Source organism: Neopsephotus bourkii, unplaced genomic scaffold (genome assembly GCF_033783945.1).
Source record: "Neopsephotus bourkii isolate Nb327-2 ecotype Australia unplaced genomic scaffold, CSIRO-AGI_Nbou_v1 NB_1281, whole genome shotgun sequence".
Lineage (NCBI taxonomy): Eukaryota > Metazoa > Chordata > Aves > Psittaciformes > Psittacidae > Neopsephotus > Neopsephotus bourkii.
Genome location: NW_026901766.1, coordinates 479,724 through 507,431, shown reverse-complemented (window position 1 = coordinate 507,431; position 27,708 = coordinate 479,724). Strand labels below are relative to the sequence as shown.

The following is a 27,708-nucleotide window of genomic DNA, read 5'->3' as shown; positions in this document are numbered from 1 at the left end:
ATTTACATTCAAAGAAGAAAAAATAGAAAAATCAAGTACTCTTTTCTCTCAGGGATTTGGACCACATTATTACTTTCATGTAGCTGGTAGTTTCAACAGTTGATGTTAGACCCAATTATTTAAAAAAAAAAAAAATTCTTTTCTGTTCCTCTGCCACCACCTTGGGTATTTTGGGATTGGTCTTTTTTTTTATTTTTTTAATATTTTTTATTTTTTTTATTTCCTCCTTTCATTGCTCGGTGTTCACAGTATTTATTGGTTTTAAATGACTTTTTCAGGTAATTGCCTGAGGCATCTCAGTGAACAACTATGATTTCCAACAGAAAGCTTTTTTTTATATATTTTTCTTTCTCTTCTTTACAAATATAATAGAAACTGGTGTTAACACTCCTTACAAATACAAAACTGTATTGCATTGGACTGAAGAGTTAAACCTTCAGATGAAAACACACCTGAAACAGACAAGCAAAACTGCCTTTGAGTCATCAATAAAGGTTGCACCAACAAGCTGCAAAAGCAGAGTTAACAGGCATCCAGAGTCTTGCTAAATTTAATGTCTGTATTTCTTTCCATATGTCCATAATGATCTACTCGCAAAGTACAATAGGTAGCAGCTACTTCAGATTCTTGGGGCAGCCAGGTAAGGACCACCAGTTCTACTGCTCTGGGCTCCTCTCAGGAAAAGGTGGTTGGTACCCACCATTCAAAGCCCTTTGTCACCAGGCTACCTCTCATCTGTCTCCACAAAAACCTGCCTGACTAAAATGCCTGAGGTTTGCCCTTAAATGCAGGAAAAGACTGCCCAAAAACCATGGAAAGGTCTTTCCTCTACCTCACTGCAGATTTTACTGAAGATTGCAATTAGACCAGGATTAACTTCCAGGAAAAAGTCCTAGCTGTGTCCTAATTCTTCCTAGGAAAATATGCTAGGAAATCACTGAGCCAAAACAGACCTCTGCAAGCACAAAGACTGCAGCACACTGTGATACTTGCCAGCAGTAATTACAGTCCAGCAGGATAGGAACCTGATTTTCAGGCAGGGAAAGTAGCAAGCAAGTAAAAAAAGCAAAGAGATGGAGAGGGGAAAAGGGAAAGAAAAGATAGAAAGCAAGGTGGGGGTGAGCATGAAGAATATTATCTGACCTTAAACTCTACCAAAAGCACTTGTTTTAAAAAAAGCTCTGCTTTCTGTTTAGCACCAGCTTAATTCGTGTTTGAAAGATCACCTTTTCTTTCTCTTTCCTCCATGTAGTTTCTGGCTCAACAGGCTCAGTTTAACTTGATACATTCTGTTGTTTCCTGCCATCATGCTGATACTTCATTGCTTTTCCATAGGTGAAGTCAGGTAATAATGTCTTACCTGAGAGCAGTGAATACCAGACAGACTTTCAGAAATTATTCACACACTGAGAGACACAGATACTACACTGGCACTTTGGACTTCCCTAATCCTGTATGCATGTAAATGCAGGGATAACTTAGAAATACAATCACAGCTGGCCATACTCATGGACATCTGTATATGTGGTCTCGTTAATGGAAACTGCCAAATCAAAGGACCAGATAAGAGGAAACTTGAGCAGATGCTGAAGAGGGAAGATATTGTCAAACTGAAAGCTGTATTCAGGCCTAGCTGGATATATAAATGATAAAACTTCATCAGTATGAGCTGCTATACTGCAAACAGGTTTGTGCTCTACATGGATGAAGTTGGTTTTACCCCTAGATTGAGAAAAAAGAGCAATAGGTAGGGTAGCAGCCACAGATACTGTGCATTAACTGCAAATTTGCCAGGTCATAGGATGCTAATTAATATAAAAACCTGTTTTGAAATAGTTTAAAACAGGGTTTGGTGAAATTAATCATAGGAATAAAGATTCTTCCCAAGTACTAGCATATTCAGTTACTGTTGTTATGTCTTCTCTAACCAAAAAACTGAGTCCTTCCCTTCCACCACACTACATTTTTTAGGACTTCAAAAACATCTCAGAGAAGGAGGAGCTTCTGTTCGAGGCTGGTATAAGGGCCCAGGATTGAATTTGAATAGCTATTGAGCACCAGGCTGTACTTGGTCTCTCTATAATATTCTATTGCATGTGACCATTTAGTTTTTCTCAGTAGGGTTAACCTCAAACACTTTGGAGTATGAAGAGTGAGCTGAAACATACTAAGATTTTAGCTTGTATTTCATAGAAAGAGGAACCACCATCAAATAAGCAGAGAGTGCAGTGCACACATGAACAGAAAGGCATTTTACCCACTGGCATGAAGGAGACAAGAAATGAAGCAGAAAAATCATTCTCTACACCTCAGCCTGACAGTGCCTGCTGACTAGACAACGGATGGTTGAAGACAGAGTTAAAAACCAGAGTAGCAGTGATGGCAGCAGAGAAGGCAGCCAAGTGTGCTCTCTTTTCATACTGTATTCATAGCATCTTCAGAATGCTTCAAATTATTCATGCTTTTAGAGAGGGAGCTGTTTCTCACCATCATTTCACTATGACACCAGGAGAAAATGTATGGCAATTTAAAATTAATTCAAAGTGATTTTTGTTTTTCCCTTGCTATCTCCAGATTTTTTTAAATGTATTTAAATCTCACCTCCAACAAACACACAAATTCTTTGTATGTATCTCGGTTATGTAAGTCAGATAAAAGATCTCCCTTTTCTACAAAAAAGCAGATGCAATTGTGAATACAACCTGAAATTCTACAGTTTGAGAGTGCGGGCTGGTTCTGCAAAACAGGCGGATTCTTCCAGAGTACATATTGACCAGTGCTATTAATCTGGGCCTATCTGAATATTTCACAGTAAAATTACCCTGAAAATAAAAATGAGTTTGACAAAACAAAACATTAAAGGAGATAAGTTATGCAAAACCTCAAAATGGTTCAGATAAGAGGGGAAAGCATTTCCTATTTTCTTGCAACGAATAGTCTCATTTAACTCAGGGAAAAAGCTGCTTGATGTAGAAGCATAACAAAGATCAACGTGAGCAGGTGAGTAAATGGCTAATACTGCAGAAGGGGATGGCCAAATGAAATTAGGGAATAAAAAGATTAGAGAGAATTATGTTTAGGGAAAACCTAAATTAAGTAGTCTTGATATTCTGAGATGAAAGAGACTTCCACATGAGGAAATAAGGGGGAACAGATATGAGGGGAGGAGTTTGAATGTTGGTTGCAAAGTTTTTAAGTTTTACACCTCTTTCCGTGTTGTGGTAGCACTACAACAATTTAAATTTTAGTCTGATCCAATAATTTGCCATAAACTCACTGTCTGGTAAAAAGCAGGGAAAAAAAAAAAAAAAAAAGAAAAGAGAGAAAAATCAGTGCTTATAAGAAAGGCAGCAATTCTGCAATGGAAGAGCCATCTGGGTGCACAGAAAATCATTTGACAAAAATTAGTGTAAATATTTGGCTTCCCCTGTCATTGTTAGCTCTTGTTCCAGACTGAGACAGCAATGTCAACCCTGTAATGACTGAAGAGAAAAGGCTATGTACATCAACAGACTGTGATGATAAACACAGATGTGTTTCCAGGTAGACTTGCAGTGTTGGAACTGGTTAAGAACAGTGACCAAGAGGGAAATGAGTTTGAGTGATGAGACAGGCCTTTTCATTCAAACATTGGTGTAATCTGAGCTCTTCCACCACCCTGATTCAGGAAAGAAATGTGGACTAAATGTGATGTAATTCACTTTCTCCATCTCCTCTATTACAGACAGGGTGTCTGGAAGTATTGGCAAGACACTACATTTACAGGTATCCTTCTGAAAACATAACATGACTTAAATAAGTAGAAAGGGACATGAGTAACACTGTGAATAAAATAATGAAACTTTATCACTTGGGAGGTTCTGACACCTGAACCCCAACTAATAGGAAGTAAGACCGATTGAAACCTAGCATGCAGGAGTTTATTAACCCCGCTGGTCCCAAAGCAGCTGTTACCCACAAACAAATGGTGCATACCATTTGAGATTTGTTTAGCAGTTAAGAGTCTCAGTAGACTCAGGTCTTTATGTGAGTGAGTGTCCCCACCTATGTCCTATTAGCTCATTATGGGAAACTAAGAACTAGCAGCGAATACAGTTTTACTCTTAAAGGAATAGGCTCCTTTTGGCACCTAGCCTTGGGTCTGCAACATCTCCGCTCTGCAAAACTAGTGGTTCTGGGTAGGTAAAATTCTGTAAAAAACAGTCAAGCAAAATAATGTCATTACATTTAATTGTAACTCATCTCTTACAGAAACTAAGCAATGTAAAACTGAATTGCTTTTCAAGGGAAAGTTTAATAAAAAACCCACGAGTCATATAAAAAGCTCATCACTGAGATGGATAGACTTAATATTCTGTTACTTCAGGAAAACAAGGATTCAGTTTGGTCATTCCCAATGCAGCATATACTGAAAAATTATTTCTTGCAAGTCATTGTCCTAATGACAATGGTATTAAAGCTGGGGACTCTTTCTCCAACTTAAACTTCAATTTGTAGTTTTGCTTTGCAACAGTTTTTCAAATAGTCTGACAGTACATAGGTGCCCAGGTTGCTTTGCAATGTGACGCAGACATATGCCTATTCTGTATTTAGGCTGACAACAATGTCATGATAACACAGAGAAAAAAGCACCAAAATAGCCACAAACCATTAGTTTTCTATCTATCTGGTTTGCTGGTGAGGCTAAGTAGGTAATTCTTGGGGAAGACAGCTCACTTAATGAAAGATATTCCTATTGGACAGTAAATTTGCAGTTACTACCATACCTACACAGAATCTGCACCTCATACAGTGAGCTCCTTGTCTATGACCAAGACATTATAGCAGTAACGAACAGGTCTTCATGCTCCATCTAAAGCCAAAGAAATTGTAATTATATTTTCTAAGAAATACAAAAGAAATTACAACCCTCAGAAACAACAGAGCCAGGATTGTGAACAGTATTGTGGAGTTACTGTGCAGTTGTAACAACACTGAACCCTTTAACTCCCTGACTGCAATATTGGTCTGTATTTTCTAATGTGGAAGTTGCTGTTTTGCCTTCACTTTCATTACTGGGACAACTGACAGAGCTGTATAAGGATTCTGTGTGCATTTCCCAGAATTACTTGGTAATAGTGTATCTGAGGTAATGTGTATTTTCACAAGCTTATATTTTTAGAGTGAACAGAAACACTCTAAATTTAATTTCTGTAGCTGTAATTTTAATCATTGAATATGCATGAAAAGATTTGTAGTAAGCTGCGCTAGTATCTGCTAGGTGACTGTATAATGGTGCAGGCAGCATGGGAGAAATTGAACAGAAAATATCTGCTTACTGAGTGTAAGCAACAAAAGGAATACTGGATTTATGCTGAAGATGGCACTCCAGAGGTTCAAGATGGACCAAATAACTGCTTAAACTGAGCACTTTTGCTTCAACAGTGGGAGTGACATTCTCGTGTTTTCTGTTAGCAGAAGCTCTACCTCATCTGGCAGCAGCTGAAAAGCAGCTGGTAGGATCAAAAGCTTTACAAGGCTTTAGTGTAATAAAACAGATTTTTTGGGTTTTCTTTCTTTCTTTCTTTCTTTGCTTGAGAAACTTGTTCTCTGAATTTCTGAAATCAAAAACCCTGTCCTGGGTTATATTTTGTTCTCTGTGGAGTCAGTACAGGCCAACTAACTTCATCTGACTTCTGGCAGCTGAAAAAACAAATACTGTTTTATCTCTTTACCAAAAAGAAACCAAATTAGGCATGCAGGAGTTAAAACTACCCTGTACTCATCATCTTAACACGTAAGTAGTGTCTAAGTCTTGACTGATCCTATTGATTTGCGCTGACTGGATAGGAGATAGAATCTTCATCAAAATTAGGGGAGTTGCTACAGTCACGGCTGAAGATACCTGGCACCTCCATCAGTACACTTTTTGCTGGAAATCTCATAGAGTGCTTCTATGTGAGAGACAGGAGTTCCTTCAGTAACCAACAGGCCAGTAGTTACATGATGCTTCCCTGCTCCAGATCTCTACTGCCAAATTACATGCTATTCACAGCAATTATACTGAAGGAACTACAGCTGACTTTTACTGTTTAAGAAACCACCAAGCCCCCTTCTGCCTCCTCTATAAAAAAGATTCTATCATCATTAAATATCATAGCTGAAATATTTTTTGTTATTGTTTTATAAGCCAGTTTTCTTTAAAAACATAAATCTGAATGATCTTTTTAAACTTTGGGAAGGGCCAAGAAATGAAGTGACAATTTGCTGGTGAATTCTTAAAAGTCCATTTGATTTAGCTAATATTTAATTTGGAGCATATCTGTGTGTATGCTAATAAACAGTTGCAGATGGTGTTTAATTAGCATACGAATTCACTGAACCTGCACATCCAGCTGAAAAGCACAATGTTTTTTGCAGCAAGTGTATGATCAAGTCAAGCTCTTTTCAGCATGAAGTCTTCCAGAAACATAGCAGGTTTACTCGAGACTTTTTAGTCAGACAAAACTAAAACCACCGAATAGCTCTTATTCATAGTCCAAAGAGAAAAGAAATTGCTAAATTACTCAATAGCTTCCCAGTACTTTGGGTAAGTAACCAATAAGCTGAGTCAAAAACCTGTATTAGAGTGATCATGCACTGTGCATTTCTGACAGTTTGGATCCATTGCTGTTTGAGACAAAACCACAGTAAATAGCAAGCACCTTTATAATGAAGGTTGTCCTGGTCTGAGGTAAATGCACCGAGCTACTTCACCATGACACCTGCTTCGTTTAATGTGACAGCACTGCAGCTGCATGTTAGTGACAGGACAAGGGGGAATGGCTTAAAGATGAAAAAGGGGAGATTAAGATTAGATATTAGGAAGTAAATTTCTCCCCCCTTCCCCGTGTGGCAGGCAAGGTTATCATCAAATGCCCTGTTTAAGCTTCTCATGAGCTGCATGAATGGAAACATGAAGAAGTATGTTCATGGTGGAAAATGTGTAGCCTGGACTTTATAAAACTGCCTCCTGACCACTCAGCTTTCATAAACCTTCATGCTCCTACTTTAGGAACTTTGTGCTCCTATTTTAGGAACTTTTTTTAAAGAATTCTATGTAAATGTGATAGTAGAGAATCTCCATAAATTATATACAAAATGCTCTTCTACTCTTGCAATCTATGGTTATACAGATAGACCTGTATAGCCTACTTCATTTTAAACACATTTTTATACCACAGACTTCGTTAAGCACCTCAATCAAAATACATTTCTGAATATAAACTCTGATGCTTGCAGTATCAGCACAGCTGTTTAAGATTTAATCAAACTACTTAGGAAAGACAGGCCAGCCAGGCGGGGTGGTGGGGTTGCTCTTTACGTGCGAGAGCAGCTACAATGCGTTGAGTTCTGTCTGGGGACAGATGATGAGCGAGTCGAGAGTCTGTGGGTGAGAATTAAGGGGCAGGCTGGCAGGGGCGATACTGTTGTGGGGGTCTGTTACAGGCCACCGGATCAGGGTGAGGAAGTTGACGAGGCCTTCTACAGGCAGCTGAGAGCGGCCTCACAGTCACAGGCCGTGGTCATCGTGGGGGATTTTAACTTCCCTGATGTTTGCTGGAAGGACTACTCGGCAACCCAGCCGCAGTCCAGGAGGTTCCTCCAGTGTATGGATGATAACTCCCTCATGCAAATGGTGGATGAGCCAACCAGGAGAGGTGCGCTGCTGGATCTCATCCTCACTAACAAGGAGGGTCTGGTTGAAGGAGTAAAGGTTGAGGGCTGCCTTGGTTGCAGCGACCACGAGATGGTAGAATTCAGGATCTTGTGTGGTAGGGTCAGTAGAATAGCAAGTAGAATCGCAACCCTGGACTTTAGCAGGGCAAACTTTGGCCTCTTCAAGCGATTGCTAGGGGAAATCCCGTGGGCTAGGCTGCTTGAAGGTAAAGGGGCCCAAGATAGTTGGTTGACATTCAAGGACTGCTTTTTCCGAGCTCAAGATCGGAGCATCCCGACACGTAGGAAGTCAAGGAAGAGGGTCAGGAGACCTGCGTGGCTAAATAGGGAATTGCTCGGTATGCTCAAGTGGAAGAGGAGAGTTTACAGGTCATGGAAAGAAGGGCTGGCCACTTGGGAAGAATATAAGGCTGCTGCTAGAGGATGTAGGAAAGCTGCTAGGATGACTAAGGCCTCCTTGGAATTAAAGCTGGCGAGAGGGGTCAAGGACAGCAGAAAGAGCTTTTTCAAATACATGGCAGGTAAAACTAACACCAGAGGCAATGTAGGCCCGCTGATGAACGGGACGGGTGCCCTGGTGACAGAAGATACAGAGATGGCAGAGTTACTGAGTGACTTCTTTGTCTCTGTCTACTCTGCTGGAGGCAGTCCTGAAGAGCCCTGTACCGCTGAGACCCCGGATGAAGATAGGTCAACGGAGCGGTCTGCCTTAGTCGATGAGGAATGGGTTAAAGACCAGTTGAGCAATCTGGATATCCATAAATCCATGGGTCCAGATGGGATGCACCCGCGGGTGCTGAGGGAACTGGCTGAGGTCATTGCTGGACCACTCTCCATCATCTTTACCAAGTCTTGGGAAACGGGAGAGGTGCCTGAGGACTGGAGGAAAGCAAATGTCACTCCTGTCTTCAAAAAGGGCAAGAAGGAGGACCCGGGTAACTATAGACCGGTTAGCCTCACCTCCATTCCTGGGAAAGTAATGGAACACCTTATCCTTGGTGCCATCTTAAGGCATATCAAGGATAAGAGGGTTATGAGGGGCAGTCAACATGGCTTCACCAAGGGGAAGTCGTGCTTGACCAATCTTGTAGCCTTTTATGAGGAAATAACATGGTGGATGGATGATGGTAGAGCGGTGGATGTGGTCTACCTCGACTTCAGCAAAGCGTTTGACACGGTCTCCCACAGCATCCTTGCGGCTAAATTGAGGAAGTGTGGTCTGGATGATCGGGTAGTGAGGTGGACTGTGAACTGGCTGAAGGAGAGAAGCCAGAGAGTTGTAGTCTATGGGGCGGAGTCTAGTTGGAGGCCTGTATCTAGTGGAGTACCTCAAGGGTCGGTACTGGGACCAGTATTATTTAATATATTCATCAACGATTTAGATGAGGGAATTGAGTGTACTATCAGCAAGTTTGCTGATGACACTAAGCTGGGAGGGGTGGCCGACACGCCAGAAGGCTGTGCTGCCATCCAGAGGGACCTGGACAGGCTGGAGAGCTGGGCGGGGAATAACTTCATGAAATATAACAAGGGAAAGTGTAGAGTCCTGCATCTGGGCAGGAACAACCCCAGGTTCCAGTATAGGCTGGGGAACGACCTGTTAGAGAGCAGTGTAGGGGAGAGGGACCTGGGGGTCCTGGTGGACGACAGGGTGACCATCAGCCGACACTGTGCCCTTGTGGCCAAGAAGGCCAATGGCATCCTGGGTTGTATTAGAAGGGGGGTGGTTAGTAGGTCGAGAGAGGTCCTCCTTCCCCTCTACTCTGCCCTGGTGAGACCTCATCTGGAATATTGTGTCCAGTTCTGGGCCCCTCAGTTTAAAAAGGACAGGGACCTGCTGGAGAGGTTCCAGCGCAGGGCAACTAAGATGATTAAAGGAGTGGAGCATCTCCCTTATGAGGAAAGACTGAGGGAGCTGGGTCTCTATAGTTTGGAGAAGAGGAGATTGAGGGGTGACCTTATTAGTGTATATAAATATATAAAGGGGGAGTGTCACGAGGATGGAGCCAGGCTCTTCTCAGTGGCAAACAATGAAAGGACAAGGGGTAATGGGTACAAATTGGAGCACAAGAGGTTCCACTTAAACTTGAGAAGAAACTTCTTCTCAGTGAGGGTGACAGAACACTGGAACAGGCTGCCCAGGGGGGTTGTGGAATCTCCTTCTTTGGAGACATTCAAGACCCGCCTGGACACGTTCCTGTGTAACCTTATCTAGGTGTTCCTGCTCCGGCAGGGGGATTGGACTAGATGATCTTTTGAGGTCCCTTCCAATCTCTAACCTACTGTGATACTGTGATACTGTGATACTCATTAAATTAGGAAGTGGAATTTGCTCTGTCTTGCAGATCTAACAGACTTAGATCTCTCCTCTGCTATGGCCTCACCTTATCATCCAGGTTGTGTACTCACATATTATTCAACAAATGAACTTTATCAAATAAATGGAACATTGCATATCACAATAATGATGCTCCCTGGGCATACAATTGAAAGACTATTCTTTACGAGCCGAGTGAGCACTTGAAAAATCTGATGTTCTGTGAAGTGGGTAATTTTTGTTATGATTATGCTTTTTCCCTGGCCACCACACTTACATCAAATGTATAAAAAAGATGCCAGTCTTTTTTCAAATTCTAAGTAGGTAGAGCAGTGAATTTTTTTTCGAATGAGTCTTTTTTTCCTTTCTAGAGATTAACTTGCCCTTTATTTTCTTTTTGCACATCTGTGATTCATCTGTATTTCTTATTTTACTATAAAACCATATTACTGCCTGTACACCTCTGCATTTAATCGTTTAATGTCACCATAATATGACAAGGCTCTCCTGCACTATTTACAAATTCAGCATCCACAAAGTCAGACAAGCAAGCACACTGACCATGAACAGCCATGATCAACTTGGCTGCTGCTGAGCTCTTTGAGACAATCTTTTGAATCTCCCTTCTATTTGTTTCTTCAGGGAGTGGGGAGATCAGACTAATGATGAAGTCAGTTCATCAAGCAGTGTTTGTCATACCATATGCATAACCAAATCAGAAGGTCAAGCCTGAGGAGGGATCAAGGCTGGGACAGATGTGGAAATATGAAACATCTGGCTTTCTAGAACCAATGAAGTCACCACTCACTCCTGGGAATTCTTCACATCTCCAAGGTAATCCATCTCTTCTGGTAATGCTATATCATCATTGTATCATCTTTCTTTTACATTTACATAGAAGGTTATGAATCTTAAAAGACACCATTAGCCTAGCAACCACACCTCAGACACAAAAATCTTTCTTGCATGTTAAAATTAACAGCCTGAATACAACTAAGGCACCAGGCAGAAACACTTGTTTTACTGTATTTTCTTTACATATGGTTGGGTTAGTGGTATTAATTCAAAATCAGAACACTTAATTTTGGGCCAGCCATCTCCTGGGTAATAGCTCTTTACAAGACATGGAGGTAAAGAACATCAGTGGTGACAGAGGTTACACTTTTGCAAAGAAACTTGGAACAAACGCACAACCTTGCCTGGAAGAAAAGTCCTGATGTGAATACTGCAGACAAAATCATCACAGTTAACTTTGCAGTAGCAGAATTTGTTCAAAGCCTGACAACCAGTTCTGGAATTAGACGTCTTGATAATTCAATGTCTGCCTTTATTTTCTATTCCTTGTTCCTTCCCACCTTCCTTTGTGCCTTTCCTCCTTGCTGCTTCCCTTGGTCCATCCTCCCTTTTGCTTTCCTTCTCTCCCTTCCTCACTTCCACATTCCTTTCTTCCATATTCTATTCACTAAGTATTTTTTTATGTTTCTATGCAGAACACTGGTTCACAAGTAAGTCCTACATGTACATGTTATCATTGTCATTAGTGTTATTGGTATTATTGTTATTTATATGAAGAGAAAACATAAAAGATTGAAGGGGCTAGTCTACACCTTATGGGCTGTACTGACTGACTGTGAATACTAAAGGGTCTTTAAAGGCATTTAAAGTTCAAATTCTGGTTGAAGGAGAAAGAAGGCAGCAGCGACAGCTGTCCAGTATTATGAGCCATATACATTGCAATGGCACAGTGGACATGCATGCTGCTGTCATGTCTTCCATCAGAAGTCGTCCTGGGGATCATCTTTATGCCACTGTCCCAGGAACATGCCAGGTCATTGTGATACATGTAAATGATAGTCATGTTCATATATAACTAATGAGGAAGGCTGACCACTTTTTGATGGATGCATGAACTGTTGGTTACTGAACAGAATACTGTGCTTTTGGCAAGTTAAACCGTATAAAAAAGTATCTTCTATTTTGCAGAATTACAGAATCATAGAATAGTTAGGGTTGGTTGCCATGAGCAGGGACACCTCACACTAAACCATGTCATGCAAGGCTTGGCCTTGAACACCGCCAGGAATGGAGCATTCACAACTTCCCTGGGCAACCCATTCCAGTGCCTCACCACTCTTACAGTAAAGAACTTCTTCCTTATACCCAATCTAAACTTCCCCTGTTTAAGTTTGAGTCCGTTACCCCTTGTCTGTCACTACAGTATCTAATGAACGGTCCCTCCCCAGCACCCTTACGGGCCCCTTTCAGATACTGGAAGGCTGCTATGAGGTCTCCACGCAGCCTTCTCTTCTCCGGGCTGAACAGCCCCAACTTTCTCAGCCTGTCTTCATATGGGAGGTGCTCCAGTCCCCTGATCATCCTCGTGGCCCTCCTCTGGATTTGTTCTAACAGTTCCATGTCCTTTTTATGTTGAGGACACCAGAACTGCACACAATACTCCAAGTGAGGTCTCATGAGAGCAGAGTAGAGGGGCAGGATCACCTCCTGCAACTTGCTGATCATGCTGTTGATGCAGCCTAAGACATGGTTGGCTTTCTGGGCTGCAAGCGCACACTGGCGGCTCATGTTCTGTCTCTCATCAACCAACACCCTCAAGTCCTTCTCTGCAGGGCTGCTCTGAATCTCTTCTCTGCCCAACCTGTAGCTGTGCCTGGGATTGCTCCGACCCAGTTGTAGGACCTTGCACTTGTCATAGTTAAACTTCATAAGGTTTCATCAACCCACCTCACAAGCGTGTCAAGGTCCCTCTGGATTGCATTCTAATCAGAACTTCTGCAGATTTCTGAGTACAAGGGCAGCCTTTTTTTTTTTTTTTTAACATTTCCTAACTCTTTTTCCCCGTTCTCCTTCAGTGGTATTACCTACTCTATGCCATACTTTCAACTTTTGTTAAAAGGTATTGCTGTAGATGAAGTCACAAAAACTCAGTTTCAGAAAATGAAACTTCTGAGCCACTATTTCCCCTTGTGTGTTACCCTACACCAAGTGTTGCAGACTGTCATCAGCTTGGAATTTCAGGAAGCTGTGATATGAACTGAGAACAAAGCTTAGAAGAAAGATTAAGTTACAGAACTGAAGCACATCTATTTAATCCTTTTGAAACCCCTGGAACTGAATCCCAGGTTTTTTACAGTGTGATTTTGCTTCAAAACCACTTCTGCAAAAGCAGCCTGATGGAGCTCCCTGAAACTGTTGACAGATCTTGGGTTCCTCAAGACAGTGTAAGCATGCATTAAAGGGATAGCCTTGCTGCTGCAGAATAGAAGTCTTGGAGGCAAGCTATTTTCTTCTCATGTCACAAATCTCAATGATAAATTAATAGCCCTAGTGACACTTGTGAATTCTACAGCACCATTAAAATAGGATACCAGTGCCAGATAATTATGCTTCCTCATGAGGTTTCTGTAGTTGAAAGAGGTAGAATTTTAATCATGATATGCCTAAGGATGACTGAACTGTAATAATACCCATACTCTAGTAGCTGGATTTTGTCATGTCAAAGAAATATAGAGGAATTTACATAGGAACAGATCGGTTGGATTAATCACTCTAAGTGAAAAAATACAGATTAAGGCAAACAAAAGTCAGCACAATATAATAACTTTCTAGAGTCTCTGGATAACAGTGTTTGTGAAATGCTTCAACAGACACCTGAAAGATTGATCAGAACAATGCACTAGGCTCTCTCTGCATGCACTAGGCTCTCTCTGCATGTAAGGAACGTGTGGACATACCAGCTCCTTCTTCTTCATGCACTCCATGAGGATAATGAAGAGGTGCTGTGCCTGGGTTCGGGTGTATGTGAAAGTCTTCTGTATGGTAACTAGCAACTGATCCCTCAAAGACTCATTGATAAGTCTGAAATTCAAAAGGAAAACATAAATTAGAAAAACAGATATGAGAGAATATTGCAATTTCAGCAAAGAGTTTACCAAGTAAGAGCTAGACAAGAATCACTGCAGGTTGTTTCTCACAGGTCTGAAGGACAAGAATTGCTGGAACTATCAGAGAAAATCTGGGAAACACCGCTCTAGAAAAACACACTGATCACAGAATAGTTAGGGTTGGAAAGGACCTTAAGATCAGGCTTGAACACTGCCAGGGATGGAGCATTCACAACTTCCCTGGGCAACCTATTCCAGTGCCTCACCACCCTCACAGTAAAGAACTTCCTTATATCCAATCTAAACTTCCCCTGTTTAAGTTTTAACCCATTACCCCTTATCCTGTCACTACGGTCCCTAATGAACAGTCCCTCCCCAGCATCCCTGTAGGCCACCTTCAGTTACTGGAAGGCTATGACGCCTCCACACACCTTTCTCTTCTCCAGGCTGAACAGCCCCAACTTCCTCAGCCTGTCTTCAAACGGGAGCTGCTCCGTGCCCCTGATCATCTCCGTGGCCCTCTTCTGGATTTGCTCCAACAGTTTCATGTCCTTTTCATGATGAGGGCATAAAAAGGACATGGAGCTGTCTTCATACGGAAGGTTTTCCAGTCCCCTGATTATCCTCGTCCTTTACTGGACTTGTTCCAACAGTTCCATGTCCTTTTTATGTTGAGGACACCAGAACTGCACACAATACTCCAAGTGAGGTCTCACAAGAGCAGAGTAGAGGGGCAGGATCACCTCCTTTGACCTGCTGGTTATGCTTCTGTTGATGCAGCCCAGGATATAGGTTGGCTTTCTCAGCTTTGAGTGACACCGCTGGCTCATTTTATGTTGGGGTCCCTCATGTCCAAAGTTTTTACTTCAGTTCCTACTTGTTGCATGACAGGTCATTCAAACTATCAGCTCTGTGGGATTTCATAACAAAAAACCAGAAACATCTCAACAATCTCAGTTTGAGGGAGAACAACACTTAGGTGCTGAAGACTTCTTCCTATCTATGAGTGAGAATTCAACGCATGGTTAATTTTATGAAATTGAGAGTATTTGCATTGTTAGTGGTTTTGATTTTAGCTTGAATATCCCAACAGTTTCAACTCACCTTACTGAAGTTGCACACGAGCAGGTAAGAAAACAAGCTCTGTTCCTGTGCCCAGTCAAAGAAACTATTTTGCTTTTGTTCATGCTGATCTTCCATGAGTTTAAAGTGTAACCATTTTTACATTCCTCCTCAGTTCTAATGTTAGTACTTGCAAAGAGTGGCCCAACATCAGAAATAAATAGTAACATTACATGAAATATTAGCACTTGGACTAGATCTTTGCTATCAAAAAAGCCTATTCCTTAGGATTGTTCTGGGTGAAACACTACTGTTCTTACTGTCTCAAAAAGTAGTCTGCTCTGATTTAGAACATGTATTCTTTAATGTATGAAAGTTTCTACACTATAACATTTTTCTCACAAAAAAAAAAGTAACTGTTTCAAATTAGCTGAGTCAGAAAATTTTACAGACGAAGTCACTGTTGATCATCTGAGGAAGTGAAAATCAGAGAACCTTCATGACTCGTATTTCATGACAAAAGATGAACAAAGGTTTAGCCCTCTAGCAACTGTGAAGAATTATCAGAATCAGCATAGTATCTAAAAGTCACTCTTAGCTTACGGAAGCTGCTTTTGAAGAGCAATGAGCAAACCCCTGCTTATTTCATATTGTTAGTAAAAGTTGTCTGTACTTCTGTGCAGCAAGAAAGCTCAAATGAGACTGCAGGATATTCATTACACAGCTGAATTTCAAATACGATTTAACTATCTAGTCTTTATAACTACAGCAAACATGTCATTAGAAGAGAAAAAAAATAGTAATGGGAAAGAGGTATACAGCTGCATAGGAGAATATAGGACGCCTAGCATATGGAGTGCATATATTCTCTGCTCTCTAGATTTGACTTTGACTGTAAATATCCCTGTTGAGTAGGGCTTTCACTTCACAAAGAAGCCTGTAAGGCATATGTCAATGTGTTTGGATTAAAATGAGTTTACATGGGATTTAAAACCATGCTGTGGATCACTGTTCATTGTATGCCTATGACGATGCTGTCTTCTACTTTATTACAGACTTCTCCTGAATGGAACACATTTCCTCTTTTCACCAAGGAGCCCCACGGCCACAGAGGTGCTTTTTCCTGAGATACCGGAGAGGTGGCAACACTGCATTTACTGCTCACTCACCATGTAAACACTCCTTCCCTACAGCGTTACCTGCTTCCCCCACCAAAGGGCAACATACGATGAGTCAAAACCTCCAGTTCTCTTGGTGGGCAGCAATGAGAGCTGACAGAAGAAGGCATTCTGTGTGTGGGCTTTAAGAAAAATAAACTGACCTCCTGGATAGAAGTAAGGATGTTGTAAGCACATGGGAACACAAAAAAATATGTCAGAGCATGGGCAGAAATATCAATTTGCGCCATGTTAAAGAGAGTAAACTGGGAAAGACTGACATCCTGAAAAAGCACTAATGTTACTTTGAGTTGCAGATTAGTAGGTCATAGAATCATAGAATAGTTAGGGTTGGAAAGGACCTTAAGATCATCATGTTCCAACCCCCCCTGCCATGGGCAGGGACACCTCACACTAAACCATATCACCCAAGGCCTCGTCCAACTTGGCCTTGAACACTGCCAGGGATGGAGCATTCACAACCTCCTTGGGCAACCCATTCCAGTGCCTCACCACCCTAACAGGAAAGAATTTCCTCCTTATATCCAATCTAAACTTCCCATTTAAGTTTTAACCCATTACCCCTTGTCCTACCACTACAGTCCCTAATGAAGAGTCCCTCCCCAGCATCCCTATAGGCCCCCTTCAGATACTGGAAGGCTGATATGAGGTCTCCATACAGCCTTCTCTTCTCCAGGCTGAACAGCCCCAACTTTCTCAGCCTATCTTCATACAGGAGGTGCTCCAGTTACCTGATCATCCTCGTGGCCCTCCTCTGGACTTGTTCCAACAGTTCCATGTCCTTTTTATGCTCAGGACACCAGAACTGTACACAATACTCCAAGTGAGGTCTCACGAGAGCAGAATAAAGGGGCAGGATCACCTCCTTTGACCTGCTGGTCATGCTCCTTTTGATGCAGCCCAGGATACCGTTGGCTTTCTGGTCTGCGAGCGCACACTGAAGCCGGCTCATGTTCATTTTCTGATCGACCAGCACCCCCAAGTCCTTGTCTGCAGGGCTGCTCTGAATCTCTTCTCTGCCCAACCTGTAGCTGTGTCTGGGATTGCTCTGACCCAGTTGTAGGACCTTGCACTTGGCATGGTTAAACTTTATGAGGTTGGCATCAGCCCACCTCACAAGCGTGTCAAGGTCCCTCTGGATGGCATTCCTTCCCTCCAGCGTATCAACCGAGCCACACAGCTTGGTGTCATCGGCAAACTTGCTCAATCCCACTGTCCATGTCAGCAACGAAGATGTTAAACAAGACTGGTCCCAACACCGATCCCTGAGGGACACCACTTGTTACTGGTCTCCAGCCGGACATTGAGCCATTGACCACAACCCTTTGTGTGCGGCCATCCAGCCAGTTCTTTCTCCACCGAATGGTCCATTCATTAAATTGATGTCTCTCAAATTTAGAGACAAGGATGTCATGTGTGACATCAGCTGCTCTACCGCTGTCCATCAGTTCTGTAGCCCCATCATAAAAGGCCACCAAATTGGTCAGGCAGGACTTCCCTTTAGTGAAGCCATGCTGGCTGTCACCAAGCACCTTGTTGTTTTTCATGTGCCTTAGCATGCCTTCCAGGTCATATACAACACGAATTATGAAGCCCCTTTCTTGGGCTTTAAAAAAAAAATAAAATTGCAAATTTGCTTTAATCAAGAAGACTGTCCTTAAACAAAACGGTGCTCTCACAGTAAATATAAATGGTTCAGAGCTATGGAATTTTCCATCCTTCAAACTAAGAAAGTAAAAAGAAGTTAATCTCTAAGAACATAAACTGGAGGATCTAAAAGGAGATGTAAATAATGCTCTGATTTCCTTTGGAAATGACATATGAAAATGAAGTACATTAAGAAGTCTGAAAAGTATACGAAAAAAATGCATCGAATTGGAAAAATCTGAAAATAGAGAACTTCAGAAAACATTTCCAAAGATCAGGGTTGAAAATAATCCTGTTTTCTCATCACAATTCAATTTCCTTAAAAAAAAGTGTAAAATCCAAACTTGAAATTTTATTACAGAAATTGGCTCTCTGTCAGGCTAATACACACAGCAAGAGAAATTTGCTTTTGTAAGCACTGACTGAAAGCAGAATTAAGTCCTAAGGCTTCATCAGCAGGCATCATTTTCTTTTCCTAAATTAAAGCTATCAGAAACTGTCATATCATGAATTTAAATAGCATGTAGAACAAGCTCCATGTGAAAGATATGGAGATTTTTAAATGAAAAAAAGTATCAAGAAGTGGTTCCTTAACTACAGGATAAACATCTGTTGAAGCACCACTGCTCAGAAACTTCCTGTTGCCAGCATTTGACTAAAGCAGTTTTCTAGCCTTACTAAGTACTTTTTGTTTTAACAACTCACTGGTCTGCAGTTCTACAGCACACATTTTCAATGTCTTTGTGAGATCAAAAACTTGAAGTGATTCTAATAAAAAATAGAAACAATAACAGCAAGTTCTCTGATAAAGTAATTGTAGCCGAGTTAAACTGTAAACTGAAAACAGTCATATCAAGACTGTATCACACTTACTCCTTAGGAATCTATAAATGTTAAAGGTATCAGATCAAAGTGCCCAATTGAGTAACCCAGTTGGGACAAACGCAAACTGTGCCAGACTGTTAAAGGCTAAATCTATGATGCATACACCAAGTCCAATGCATGTTAAACTACTAACTTCACAGACTACTCTGAGCAAAATAACTGTGACTTGCAGCTGGGGAGATGATTTATCCACTGTGCAAAGACAATCAGATTTGTTACACATACAACCTTAGCACACATCTTTAGTCACATATTCCACATATGCCAACATTAGTTTTGGTGCATCAGATTATTAGAATTGATCTGTATGGCCTTACCACAGGAAGAAAGGATGAAAGATGTCTTGGATCCACCAGGAGAGGCCACTTAAAAACACGAAATTGACAAAGTAAATGAAGTGGCCATTTTCTGGCCAAGATATGCTGGAAGACTAAACAGCAAAACAGAACTTCCTTCATTGCTATGGACAACGGAGAAGAGACAGATGACAGCATTTTGGCATCCTCCCTCCTCAAAAATAAAGTTTTTTTTAAGTCACAGAGATAATAGACACCCTCCTCAATAACATTACAGTCATTCAAACTCATGGCATAACATTTTGTAGTGAACATTGGAGAAGATTTGAAAGATCTGGCTCCTAGCCAGCTTCCTAAATTATTTAGTCTTTTTCTCCAGAGATTTTTAGTACTGGAGTTGTATGATGTACTAGAAATTTATAAAAACTGTGCTCTATCCCAATTTCAAAATGCAAGTTCATTAGATTTTTATAAACTTATTCTTATCAAAATACATTGAAATTTTCTAAATAAAACATTTCATTCAATGAACAGCCTGCAGTCTTGTTTCTAACTTTTCATTTATTCTTTTTTTTTTTTTTTTTAATTCTTTTTATTCAGGATAAAGAAAACATAGCCATAAAATATCAGTGGGACATAAAAGCTATTCCCTACCTTCCATTATTTGAAGCTTAGGGGATTACTGTTTTAATTACGATTTACACATTAGGCAATCACATCATATGGAAGAAACAACCAGAGGCTCCACTGGTATTTTCTTCCATTGGAATTACAAATAAGACACAGCTGTGCAACTCTGTGGGACTGAGTGAATTTTTAATATTTTCTAAATTCACATATTTTGCATAGAATTTTTTTGCGAAAAGACAGAAAATAATGTAAGTAATCCTTTGCTCCATTCAAACAGGAATGATTTCTGGGCACTTTTATGAGGAATCATCTTAATTTGAAGCTTTTCACTGGTGGCTGTTTTTTTACACTATTCCCTGTTTATTAAATGGCTGTCCCTTCGCTAAAAGAGAGATGATTGTATTTCAAAAGAGAAATCATGTTCTTCTATCCAGATTTTGATTCGCAAAGTACTTTGTTACAAGAGAAAAGTAATGATATAAAAACTGCAACCTGAAATGGTATGCACCATAGGGGATACAGAAGACCCACATCATACCTACATGATAATTCTTTCTGCTTGAAGTGAAAAATCTCTATATTTTCCCTATTAGAAAAAAAAAAAAAATTTAAGTAATATACTTCAGTTATGAACCCTAAAAGCCATGCCACAGTGGATGCAGAGACAAATCAATCCAAAGGTAATCTTTAATGATTCTTACATGAGGATGTTCATTTAAAGCACAGAGAATATTTTATGCTCCTTTGTGATTATTATACAAGAAGTACATTTTTATGGTATTGAATTGAACCCCTTAAGGGTCTCATGCTCGCAGGAGTAGAACTGGTGGAACAGATAATATGCTATAAACTGAGCTTGGAGACTGCATTCAAATGCTGCAAGTCATTTGTCATTCTATAAGGAAATATTTGTCTAGGAAGTGACATAGTTTTAATATAGTGTTTGATTTTTCTCATTGTAAATTCAGTGTTTAATTGAAAAAATCTCTGAGGATTAAAACCTGCTAAGCAATCCTATAAACAGTTGCACTTTACAGTTGCTTTATTTTCAGCTTGTGCTTTTATGAAAGACAATGAAATGAGAAGGCATCCTCCATTATACAGTCAAATATACTTTGGCTTTATGTGGAGGAGTTATTAACAACTATGATGCTTGCTTAGATCTTGGTAGGGACTAAATTTGAGTGTTTATGACTCATCTAAAGATCTTACCTCTCAACATTGTTAAACATATTTTCAACTTTTAAGTAAATGAGCAATTAAGTGCTTCAAGGTCTGGAAAACCTGACCTTTAAATTAGGGCCAATAGAGACGAGCACCCAAATAATTCTTCCAATTCACTACATGGGGAAGGTTGCATTTAAGACATGTTCTCATTTAGGTTATCCCGTGTATATAGGTAGTTTGTCATTAAGTTGTAAAAACTGCTGGAAACTTACTCAGCTTAAAATTCTTAGTAGAATTTTATTTGCTTGTAGTGAAATGTAGCCACCTTGTACATTCTGAAGATTTTTCAGACCGAGGCAATATGTAGTCCCTGATACTAAAGTTATGTCAAACATAAAAAAAACCCACCTATTTTAATTCTGCAGATCTGCAACTGATAGTAGCTGAAACATCAGCTCCGTGGGAAATGGCATATATGCCTTGCTTTCCCCCTGGAACTTCAATGAGAGAGATGAGATACTGAGGCCTCAAAACTGATCTGCCACCAAAGACATCTTTAGTTCAAGGTATGCTTCACAACTACTTCTGACCTGTTCTCAATGCATCACGTAGTTGCAGGCAGCACCTCTTGCAAGGCAGTGCAGGCAGGCTTACATTTACAATATGCACTCAAAGACTGCCCTAGGTGAGTGAAATGTCTGCCTTTTCTTGAGGAAACCCTATAATCAGGCCTTTTTTCAAGCTTCTTGTTTCTTCTCAAGGACACACATATACTAGCATTGCAAAGGGGTACTGCGCCTTGAATAATATAAAATATTGTTCATTTTTCTGCTATGTGAAATTTATTAGGAAGGATAAATAATGAGGAGAGAAGGCAGGCATGTCAAAATTCTGTGAAACCCAATGCAGAAGGACCTGTTTGGCAAATACGCATCTGTTCAACACTTCAGGATCCCTCTGAGAGGACGTGTTGGCACCACACTTAAGCAGAGAGCTATATTTTGTCCTCCTTAACCTTCAGATACAGTTCCCGTTCCCTCCCTCCCCCTGAAACAAACTTTCAAATAAACTTGAAAATTCACAGCAGTGCTTAGTAAACATATACACGGTATTGTATGTAGAAAATGAATGCATATTCATCAGCAATGAGTGAAAATTCAAGACACTGAAAAGCCAGCATAATAATACCAACCTGCAATTGGTGAGTCTGTTGCTGCCATGAATGATGTGGGTTTTGAATGATTTATAACAGACATTCAATGTACAGCAGTTGAAAGATATGCTGGGTCTTGGAGAAGACCCAGATTCGCGGCCAGAAGCCAGAATAAAAATACGGTTTTGGCTTTGGACTGTAATTGCACAGTGGATGGCAGAATTAAATTCTTCATGCAATTTGGATGTGCTACATTGATTTAGAGTCTAATAGACACAGTTTCATATAACCTACTTAGATTCCATCTAAAAGAACAAGCTAGTAGTGGAACTCAGTTAATGTGCCAATTACTCAGTAGTCTCCCCACATAGCTAAGCACTATTAAAAAGTAAGTTACAGAAGGAGAAAAATACCCAATTTGTATCTGAAGTCTTTGGGTAAAACATTTTCATGAACGTAAATAATACTGGTGTTTTACTAGTAGTATTCTTAAAAATATTACTGCATTTTAAACTACGGTTTTCTGAAGCAGGGCAAACACACAGAATTCCCACTAGGTAGCTTTTCAAATTTCAGAGTTAATGCATTCTAGTTAGTGCAAGGTAAACAGGAAAAAATAATTACGCTATTTGATAGGATTGCAGGCACCACCTGGAATGGCACCACCGCAGAAGGAAGACCCATAATAAGCAAGAATAATAGCTTTCACAAAGCCAGACTTTGGTGTCTCAGGTAAGAAATTACTTGCTTGTTCTGCCTCTGCTGATTCTATCACTTGCTTTTCTTACAGGCAGGAGTTTGTGGTGATGAAACAGAATCACAGAATATTAGAATGGTTTGCGTTGGAAGGGACCTTTAAAGATTATCTATTCCAACTTGTTGCTGTGGGCAGGGGCACCTTCCACTAGACCAGGTTGCTCAAAGCCCCATCCAACTTGACCTTGAACACTTACAGGGATAGGGCAGCCACAACTTCTCTGGCAACCTGTTCTAGAGTCTCAAGATCCTCACAATAAAGAATTTCTTCCTAGTATTTAACCTAAATCTCCCCTCTTTCATCTTAAAGTCACTTCTCCTTGTCCTATTCCTACAGACCCTTGTAAAAAGTCTCTTTCCATCTTATAAATCACCTTTATATATCAAAATAAGCTGCATTCATTCTCTCCTTGCTATATTCTTTTCATGAAGACATGAGAACACGGACAAGGTGGACAGAAACTGTATAGGTACATAGCAAGCAAAGGCATAAAACGTGTTTGAGTAAGGTTATGTTAAATGTGTTAAAAGTGAGGTCACTGAAAACAGAGAAGCAGCTTCTCAACACTTCAGATGAAACCTGGCACATTCAGATCTAGCCCACATTCAGCACTGATTATGTATAAATCTGAATATAAAGCAGATCTAAATATTTGTGGAAAACTATCTTATTCCCAGTAGGAGTTTTAGGCTGAATACTGAGTAAGCACATGATTACATTTATTTAAAAAAAAACCAAATCCAGCACATAAAAGCAGTTGGTCTAGAGCCCAGTGTTTACAGATTTAGTTTTCATTATTTGCATAACCCTGTTTGTAGGTGTGAATACATATGTTCATATATTCTAACAGAAAAAAAATAAATCTGTCCCTTCCTGGTAAATCCTGATCAGAAGATTATTGCAGCTACTTAGTGCTTAGTTATAGAATCTGAGATGGTTTTCATTCCAATTTCAAATTATTAAATCCTTCTTTATTCTTTATTTCCTACTCTGAGCAGCAGACTTGATTTTACCTTGGGGGGCTTCTGAGAACAAGGTTCACAATCATTGCAGAACACCTGCGAACCCTTCAGGGGTGCCTGTTGCTGCCAGGTAAGAATAAGGAAAAGGCAGCCACAATGGTACGGGCCAAGAAAGCTCCAGTATTTTCAAATGAGCATCATGAGCAGCCTGTACTTGAGAAGGAGCAACCCCATTTACCAGTACATGCTGAGGGCCTCCCAGCAAGAAAGGTGTTTGACAGAAAAGGACTTGGGCTCTGGTGGACACCAAGTTGAACATGAGCCAGCAAAATGCCATTGCAACCACAAAGGCTAACGGTATCCTGGGGCAGGTGACCCTGTCTCTTCAACACTGGTGAGTACACACCTGGAGTGTTGTGTCCAGTTCTGGGTTTTGCAGTACAAGAGAGGCATAGACATATTGGACAGCATTCAGCAATGGGCCACAGAGATGATGAAAGGACTGGATTGCCTCACATACAAGAATAGGCTGAGGGAGCTGGGACTGTTCAGCTCAGAGCAGAGAAGGCTCAGAGGGGATCTCATCAGTGTATATAGATACCCAAACGGAGGGTGTAAAGAAGATGGGGCCAGACCTTTTTCAGAGGTGCAAGTGACAGGACCAGAGGCAATGGGCACAAGCTGAAACACAGAACGTTCCCTCTGAGCATCAAGAAAAACTTTTTTTTTTACTGTGTGGCTAACTGAGTATTAGCACAGGCTGTCCAGAGCTGTCCTTGGAGACATGTAAAAGCCATCTGGACACAGTCCTGGGCAACTGACTGTAGGTGGCTATGCTTGAGAAAGCGTGTTTGACCAGGTGTCAATAGCGCTGCTTTAGCTCTCCCTTTTTTTATCTGGACACCTTCAGTATTTCACCTGCATTGATAACGGGAAACAGCCACGTGAGAAAGTCACTGGTTTGCACTATATTGCTAATAATTTCCTGGCCCCTATCTTACCATCAAGTTGAACCTGCAGTTGAAGAAAGAGAACACTATGAAGTGACTTACCCTCCTTCTTCAGAGTATTTGTGACCAAAGGCAAGGATGTCAGATGCCCGGCCGCTGCCATCGCATACCACAACAGGAACAGGAGGAGTGTCTCTCAGGTACTCCAGAACAATTGAGATAACATTGGGACCTCCTTCCACAATAAGGGCAACCACTGGAACCCCTTGACCAATTCCTGGAATAAAAGAAAGAACGAACGAAACAAGCAAACAAACAAACAAAACCAAACCCAAAAAGAGAAGGAAAAAAAAATACAAAGCCAGCAAACAAAACATAACGGAACATAGACAAAAAAAAAAGATCACACTGAAGTTACTGCATTGTGACAGTAAAGTGTTACATTAGAGAAAATGACATTCAGAAAATCATAGATTTTAAAGACAGAAGGGACTGTAAAGCTACTTTGTCAGTTCCACTTCACAAAGCAGGATTTTCTAGAACTGTTTTAAATATAATAGTTAAGGTTGAAATAAACCATGTTTATTTTTTTTTCTTTCAATAGTGAATCTTGGTTTGAAAGCACAGAGAAGTTACAAGTCTCCCAAACATGCTCTGTCATGACTTTGTAGCTTGCTTGTAATGTAGATTTTTGCATGGTGTCAGTTTGCAATCATCGGGTCTTCCAGCAGCCTTGCTTGCTATTTTAAAATCCTCTCTATGATATTTTTGTTGCTGTATTAAGATGCATTTGATAGTTGCAGGTGGATAGCACTTTCACCTTCTGTTTAGTAAACTAAGCATATTCTGCTACGAGTCAATGCAATGTTTGTTTTCCAGTTCTAGTTGGTCTTACAATTTTCTCTGAATTCTCTCCAAATTTGGCAGCATATTCCTTGATTTGCAGATCTCCAGAGAGAGCTGAACTAGTGCTTGAACCAGAGGAGAGACATCTTCATTTCAACACTTGTAACATAATTAGATGGGAGCCCACCACAAAAGTTGCAGTACAGACTTTGCCAGAAAAATCTGGATTTAGAGAAAGTCAATCTGACACCAGGCTGGTGTAAACATGACTGAAAAAGCTGGTTGTCACTTCTTGACCAGTTGAGACTGGGGACATTCAAAAGGATCCAGGCAGTAGAACTAGTTGATTTTAATTACTGTCAAAAAATTAAGTGAACTATTCCTTAGAAAGTTAAAAACCCCACAAATCTTTATATGAAACAGCAAAATATTGTAAGCACCTCTGGAACTACTTTACAAGCAAACACTGTGTTTCCCAGAGAGACTTCCAGCATGCTTTGTTATGGCTGCATCTACTGTCAGTTTGTGGCTCTTTTATTATATAACTTAAGGAAAGTGCATGGTGTTCATTGAAGTTAATAAATATTATTATGGTAATAAATATCAATTAATATTTATGTAAATAAATATTAACTATACGCAGAAGTATAAAATCTGGGCTAATGAAAGAGAGTAATACGGGTAGAACATAACACGGTGATTAACAGAATGATTTGCACAATGCTCACTTGTCAATTTTTTAATTGGTAATAAGGAGTTCTCTTAATTGCTGCTTTACCTAAGCAGTTAAGTTCTTTTGGTGGTTAAGTTTTTTTCAAAAGTCTTACTGAAAAAGCAGTTTTAGGGAACAGAGTTAAATAAAAAAGAAAAATTTAAAACTTTGTTTAAGAAAAGTGAATTATAAGTCCCACATGTACTTCCATTAACTTTAAGGGATTTAAGCTAAAGATGAATTTTGTTTGGAAAATTTGTTTACCCACATTCATTTTACACATGCTTAAAACTGCATTCCTTAAAAGTGCATTCTAAATGTCAGCAATAAAACCCCATTTTCCCCCTGAGAATCCTATAATACAATTTTTTTACCATAATAATACATGCAATGTGATACATCTGGTTGCAGTTGAGCATGCAGCATAGAACTTCATGTCACAAGGCTGCCCAGGTTTTCCTTCCTACCAAGTGACAAAAGAAATGTTGTTTATAGTTATGCCCAGTCCAAAAACTCTTTTTTTTTTGTTTGTTTGTGTGTGTGTGTGTGTGTGTGTGTGAACAATTGCTATTGGAAGATGAATAAAAATGAAATTCTTGGTGTGGAATATTTTTCTTTATGATACTTCCCAACATAATCACATGGTGGCTGATGAGAGACCCTCTTCAGTTAAAATTTTAATACAGAATTGGAAAGAGTTATTTTGCCATTTAATTATTACTGGTCTGGCTTCTCTAATGTTACCAAGTTCTTTCAACTTTCTATGAGTACTTGCTTTTTTATAGATTTTCTTTATACCACACTGTATAGCAAATACTTAACACCAATTTTAGTTCTACTGGTTTTTTAAGATACGAGTTAAATAATGACTTCCCTTCACTGTTCTTGATTCAGTCCTTGCTCAAAAGACTGAACACAGGGCAGTTCCAACAAGAACTCTGACTAGGAGGCTCACAACTAGCTGAAACCTTTAATTAGCATTCCTTTTCGGCATTGTAGCATTTTCTTCTGGAAACTGACTGGTAGGGCCCACTTTCTTTCATTATGGACCAATGAAACCCTTCAGTGCTGTGTTTAAAAGCCTGATCCTAACATTTACCAAAGGTGGTAATTTGTAAAGTATTTTCTATAATGCCAGATATGAAATTGTTAGCAAAGCTGAATGTGAACAGTTTTGAATGTATATAATTAACTAACGGGTAGAGCTGTTATGTGCAACAGTACTACTAATAAAGTGTCTTGAAAAACTTAGTCTGAACCTATAATTACTATTAATGACTTCGAAACAAGAACTAAAACTGGTAGTAACATCTTTTAATAAGATAATATTAAGACATATTCTAGGTAATGAGTCAAATAGGGCCTGGATGACAATAAGGATTAATAGAGAAAAGTTCATAGCGCAAGATGCAAAGTAACTTACTTGATGATTAATGAATTCTGCTGTAAACTGGGAACTCATTAGGAAGAAATACTAGAAAAGAGAAAGGTATCATCCAGCTGATCACAGGACAACTGAGTCTTTGGTATAGCAAGACCACAAAGA

At 40.1% G+C, this 27,708-nt stretch overlaps 1 protein-coding gene across 4 annotated transcripts in view; it reads right to left on the bottom strand.

Annotated features, from left to right (window-relative positions):
* The window catches only part of LOC133218669 (transient receptor potential cation channel subfamily M member 3), a 337,140-nt gene that overhangs the window by 33,040 nt on the left and 276,392 nt on the right, over positions 1 to 27,708 (bottom strand). For 2 of the 4 annotated variants that reach the window (XM_061365328.1, XM_061365329.1), the window contains exons 7-8: positions 24,707 to 24,881; positions 13,768 to 13,891 (exon numbers count right to left, since the gene is read on the bottom strand). In XM_061365328.1, the coding sequence (XP_061221312.1) occupies positions 13,768 to 13,891; positions 24,707 to 24,881 (299 nt within the window). Of the gene's footprint in view, positions 1 to 13,767; positions 13,892 to 24,702; positions 24,882 to 27,708 lie in introns of those variants that run through there. The other 2 variants (XM_061365330.1, XM_061365331.1) reach the window with 1 other exon arrangement.